We start from the raw sequence: 6,055 nt of genomic DNA on the forward strand, positions 1-6,055 counted from the left end.
TGTCAATAAAGAAACACCTCTCTCTCTCTCTCTCTCTCTCTCTCTCTCTCTCTCTCTCTCTCTCTCTCTCTCTCTCTCTCTCTCTCTCTCTCTCGCTAGCTTTGTTGGAACGCATTCGGCCAGTAATCTGAGTGTCCCTAATTCATAAATTTCGTATTCTAAACAGAGATTGCCACATTTGAACGTATTTGATTCAGAAACTCGATTAATTAGGAGACGGGGAAAAGAGATATTCACATGAATAGATTAGAAATAACAATGTAATACACAGAAATGCAATGGCCTATTCTCTGGAATATATGGAAATGAACTGCAGCGTTCGAATGCTCATTTGAAAAAATATTTTAGTATGCGCGATGAGAAAGTTTTTTTCACACGATGGGGTATGATGCAATTCCTTTCTCTTGTTTATGTCTCGATATTATCATTTATTACCTTGTTACATAATATTCAACAAATTAAACAACTCCATCGTTTATTGACAGTGTAAAACTCAACCATTAATTTGAGTGATTTCAATTGTGAGTATTGTTTTGTCTTTTCTATTCGTATGTGTATGTATTTTACGCTCTTACCATTTTTTGCTTATTCAGAAGGCTCATTACTAAATATTATTCTGAAAGTTACATTACATCTATGACCAAGTTTTGTATTTGTTTTTTTATACGGTTTATGTATTTCCTTATTTCCTTACCTGACTGGAATATTTTTGCATGTTGGAGCCCTTGGGCTTATAGCATACTGCATTTCCAGCTTGGGTTACAGCTTGGCTAATAATAATAATAATAATAATAATAATAATAATAATAATAAAAATAATAATGAAATATCTTCTCTCTTTTTCTTTATGTTCCAAGTTGCGCTCAGATCTATAATATAACTATAAGGTTGTTATTTGCATCCCTGTCACGTATTAAACCAGAATAAGGCAACTATATAAAGTAAGGAATATATTTTGGTAAATAAAAAATATTATGAACCAATAAGTGGGACCAAGGATAAAGTTATTCCAAATATACACATAAACACTCCTTCAAGAAAGATTAGTTACCTACCGCAATATGTAAAATCAGCATCAATAGGCAAGGCAGGTTTTATTACTAAACACCTTTTTGGGAAGAACCACCATCTTTCTCTACAACATTGCTTTGATGTTCATTGCATACCCTATTAAGCTGGGATATTCATCCATACCCATTTTAGTCTCTTTTTTTATTTATTTATTTTTTTTTTATTTTTAACTGCTATTCCAGAGTAATTATATTTCTAATAATGTGAGGCCTTTATAGGGATTATTTCTTGGAAAAAATTATATTCATAAACCTTTGAACAAAATTTATAAGTAAGGAGATAGTTATTACGTAAGAGTATCTATTAACACTGAAAACTAACAGCGAAAAGTTAGCATTATTCAGAGTGGAGAGAGAGAGAGAGAGAGAGAGAGAGAGAGAGAGAGAGAGAGAGAGAGAGAGAGAGAGAGAGAGAGAGAGAGATAGAGAGAGAGAGAGAGAGAGAGAGTTGATCTTAAGTGAGTAAGGTCCGATGTTCTAGCACAGGCTATCGCCCCTATACTAAACGCAGCAAAAACGGCTGATAGTGGAGGGCACCTGGTCTTAAACGTTTCTCCCCATTGGTGTCATATCTCCCTATATCTCTTTCCAACTCTTGAACCTCTACTTATTACTGTCTGTCTCTCTGCTATTATCCTTCTCTGATCTATTTTTAAAAAAATTTTGCTTATCCTTTGGTACATATACTTGTTCATATATTTATGTTACCGTTTTATAAGCAAATATTATTTCAATTTTCTTTCATTCATTTTTACTCTTTTTATTCATTACATCTTTCCGGTTGTGCCTTCCCACCTCCTCCTCCCAAGCCCACTCCCTGTCATCCACCTTCCTCATCCCCTATATTCTTTATTCAACTTTACACGACCATCCTTGGGCCTCCCTGCCCAGAACACACCAACCCCCTCCTGTTACCCCTAAAGCCCATCATGCACTACACTTCCATTTCATTAATTCAAAAAACATTTCCAAGATATTTTACCCTTCCTATTTCTAAAGGACACTGCTTCTCTGAGCTAACACTTCCCTATTGTTATAAGATCTCTTCCAATATCAATGAAATTTACCTTTCCGTCTTATTTTTTTTTATTTGTAACTGAAATTAGCTTATGTAAAGTAAATTGTTACTTTCTCTAAAAAGGAAGATATTTAATGAGATGGTCCTACCAGTATTAACTTATGTAGCACAAACTGTGAGCCTAACTAAAGCCCTAGTACATAAGCTAGATACAACTCGAAGAGCTATGGAAAGAATAATGATTAGAATAACCCTAAGAGATGAAAAAAAATAAAATTGATGCGAGGGCAAACTGAAGAATGGATTATTCTATTAACATGTACGAAAAAGAAATGGACATGTGTAGGATATATAATGAGAATAACAGACAATAGATGGACATAAAGGATAAGAAAATGGGCACCTAGAGATTATAAAAGAAGCAGGGGAAGGAAAATGGTTGTGCACTGGCACAGATGTACCTTAAACAGATGCAAGTGGAAAATATATCTAAGGTCTTTACTCTGCAGTGGACTAGTAACAGCTGATACGATAATAACATATGCAATACTATATGGAAGAATGCGTCTCTTTGAAATCATTATGTTAAATATGTGATCCTGTATCTAAAAACTTCTTTTTTTTCATTTATCAAATTTTTGATGAAAGAAAACTCTTCATTTCCATGTCCAAAGTTTCTTTATGGTTTTGTCCTCAAATCGGTTGCTCCTAAATGGAAATTCTCTAGCGTTGGTAATATTACGAGAGCAGTAAATCCGAGCTGACGTTTCCATAAATGGTGTAAAGATTCCCAAATACCTTCATATAACCAAAAAGCTTCATCGAAAGGAGAAACATATTTCGGAATGAATCATACAGATATTTTTAAAATTTTATGAAACAATTCTAGAAAGAGTAATTCCTCATGTTTCCAAAGGTGCTCTTAAGACCTAGATTTTTAACGAAAACTTCTATGTCACTACCACTCCGAAATATTTCATCAAGTATTTGTTATAGATTTAGATGGATATATATTTGAAAGCTTTAGTATATTCCGTAATTTTTTTTAAATGGTATTGCGCAATTCCATATTAAATACGCTTCTCAAAACATTTATTTTGTTTTTTTGTTAGAACAAAAGTTTATGTGTCTTCTGTATAAGTGTATAAAGTTATCCTTTTATATCCTTAAGAAGTGTGTATTTAAACACACGAAATCGTTGGTTACTAAAGTATTTCATTATCAATTCATACAAGCTTTTATTCTCAAGTGTCTAGTATGCTAAATTTTCGAATCATGAGGAACCAAAGTAATAAAGAACAACAATAAGAATGATAACTGTGATGAATATAAAAAAAAATCTTGATAAGAAATGTTTCTGTACAACGTTTAACAACCGAAGCTTCTCCACCCCTCCTCCTGATGGCTGAAGCCTTGATGAGGATGGGGAGCTCAAGGATCGACAGGTGGGCTCTGATGTTTGGTAGGAGCGGCTTCCCATTTGATCTTCTTGGCTAGTTGATGATCCATCCAAATTAGTCATCAATTTCTCTTTCACTTTTTTATTGTTTAATTTTTTCTCCAATCTCTTCCTCTTGGGCATGAACTTGTTGACCACCTTGCCTGTGTTTGATTATGGTTTGGCTGCCTCTTAGAATTAGGCGCAGAGTGAGATGGAAAGCAAGCCATATCAGTAGAATTTGAGTACCTGGCGTGCCAGAGCGAGAAGTAAGTTTTATGTCAAACCTTGCCCTCGCATATGAATCTGAATCATCTAGATAGACTCCAAGACACCTCAAGTACTGAGGGCGTGGTGTATATCTGGATATTGCTCCTAGGGTGGTCGTAATGTGAGGGATGACTCCATACTCTAAGTGTGGCTCCTTGGTGGGTGGGGGGAATAATCAGATGAAACATGTCTTCTCGTCTTTATGGTAAACCCACCAAAACCCATTGATGACCAATCTGCTTCTTCTCTGATGTCGGCTAATGATACTTCTAAGAGGTCCACTGTTACTTAGGAACCAGGTGAGGAACCTATAAAAAACAGTAATCCTTTTAGTCAAACCTGTGCCTTTGAACTGGAGTTTTAAAACATATACAAAGAGTTCTCGATATTTGGATTAATAAAATAAATCAGAAGACTTGGCAGGAATAAGAAATATTTTGAAAACTGGTTTATCTTTGATAAAGTGGCGCAAGGTGATAAAACATACAAGGAGTTTAATTTAGATACCATGAATGATAGGCTTTCAAAAGCCAAAAAATTTACCTAGGTATTTAGATGTATATAGGCCTCATCTTGAACCTGTTGATCCAAAATTAATTAGAATACTTAGACCACTGGATCCAGTTAAGTGGTTGATTATTACTCCATGAAGTGAGAGTGGCAACCTCTTCAAAGTGAAGAGGTTAGTAAAACAGAATATTTGTAATGTTAATAGATCAAAGATATCTCGCTTCATACGTAAGTTTTCTGGTGAATACCAGCAATGATGGACAAGCAGTAATCCTTCCTTATCATAAGCTTGATCCTGATGGTACAATAAAATGAATAAGACCTTACTACAACTTCAGCTCTGCAGAGGGGGTTATCTTTAATGAGGATATATATGAGCTGGATGAGAAAGAGATTCTAGAAATGTGTCTGTATATGATTTGGATAGTATTTGAAGTGCCCCGTTTGTCACTGATTATTTTAAATTTTACGAATTTTTATTTGCCTCCGGACATTGTTTTTGACAGTGAAATTGTTAGAATTCATCCATAGAGACCGAAAGTTCTTCAGTGATTTAATTGTTTCGGTTATCGGCACTCCCCTCTTGGCCAACCTGATCATGGGGAATGTTCAACACCTGCAACGTGTTTGAAATTTGAGGGTAACCATCGAGTCTGTGATAAAGAATGCCCTGTCTTGAAAAAGAGCAAACGACATCGATAAAATCTACTGCAGAACGCATCAGTGTCTGACATGCAAAAATGTTATTAACTAGATTCAGATGTAATGAAAAGTTCTAGGGTTCCCTCTGGTGGGGCTCTTCAAGGTCACATTGTGGGCTCCCAAGAGCCCCCCTGATTTGGCTCCTCAGCTGCCCCCTGGTGAGGCTCTTCAGGCCCCCTTGGTGGGGTTCTGGCGACCTCCTGGTGTGGCTCCTCCTACTCCGTCTGTTCGAACTCCTGCTCCCTTTGGTGGGGCTCCTCCTCCCCCCTCTGGTGGGGATCCTTCGACCCCTTGGAGGAAAAATAACTGGAGATGCCCTGACCCGGATTAAGGGAAGCCAGGTTTTTACCCTTCAAACTGTCAGTTCATGATCCTTCAAGTTAATCTCTGTCACTGTATTGGAATTTGTAGTCAGTTCTATTCAGACCTTTGTTTAGAGACGGTAACCCTTATTGTGCTTTCATTAGCGATGGCTCCTTCCTGTGCTGCTCTTGGTTGTACGAAAAAAAATCAATTGCCTGCCTTTAGGCAAAAATCAGTAACAACAGTTGTGAGATTATCACAAGCTGTGTTCAATGTAATCCATAGACGGCTATAAAGGTCAACGAATTTACTGTAGTTCATTATTCCAAGGAGTTTGTAACTGATTCACCAATAAGTTGAGCAACAAGTTTAACATTACATATTTTTTTTGGATAAAGCATCACAGGAAGGGACCATCGCTAATAAAATAGCACAAGAAAATAGTTATCGGCTATATACAAAGGTCTGGGTAAAACAGACTATAAGTACCAATGCGCTGTCGGAGGATTAACTTGGGATCGAGATTTGACAGTCTGAAGGGGTGAATCTGGCCAAACCCTGCCCTCACGGGTTCAGGAAAGAATTCTGAGTCAGGGCATCTCCAGTAGTATTATTCCTCCTAGTTCGACCCCCTCTGATGGGATTCTTCATCCTTCTCTGGCTAGTCTCACAAATCCTCTTCTGCGGTGCTCTCATAGCCCCTTCAATTATGAATGGATCAATTAATTATCTTGAAGAATTCTT

The 6,055-nt window shown here is 36.6% G+C and overlaps 1 protein-coding gene across 1 annotated transcript in view; it reads left to right on the top strand.

The window, feature by feature from the left end:
* Window positions 1–5,339, top strand: part of LOC137622536 (general transcription factor II-I repeat domain-containing protein 2-like) — a 16,124-nt gene extending 10,785 nt beyond the window's left edge. Inside the window, exon 2 of the mRNA XM_068353140.1 lies at window positions 5,157–5,339. Within this exon, the coding sequence (XP_068209241.1) occupies window positions 5,157–5,339 (183 nt within the window). The remainder of the gene's footprint in view (window positions 1–5,156) is intronic.
* Window positions 5,340–6,055: the final 716 nt, after the last annotated feature.

This window comes from Palaemon carinicauda, chromosome 29, assembly GCF_036898095.1.
Source record: "Palaemon carinicauda isolate YSFRI2023 chromosome 29, ASM3689809v2, whole genome shotgun sequence".
In the NCBI taxonomy this organism is placed as follows: Eukaryota; Metazoa; Arthropoda; class Malacostraca; order Decapoda; family Palaemonidae; genus Palaemon; species Palaemon carinicauda.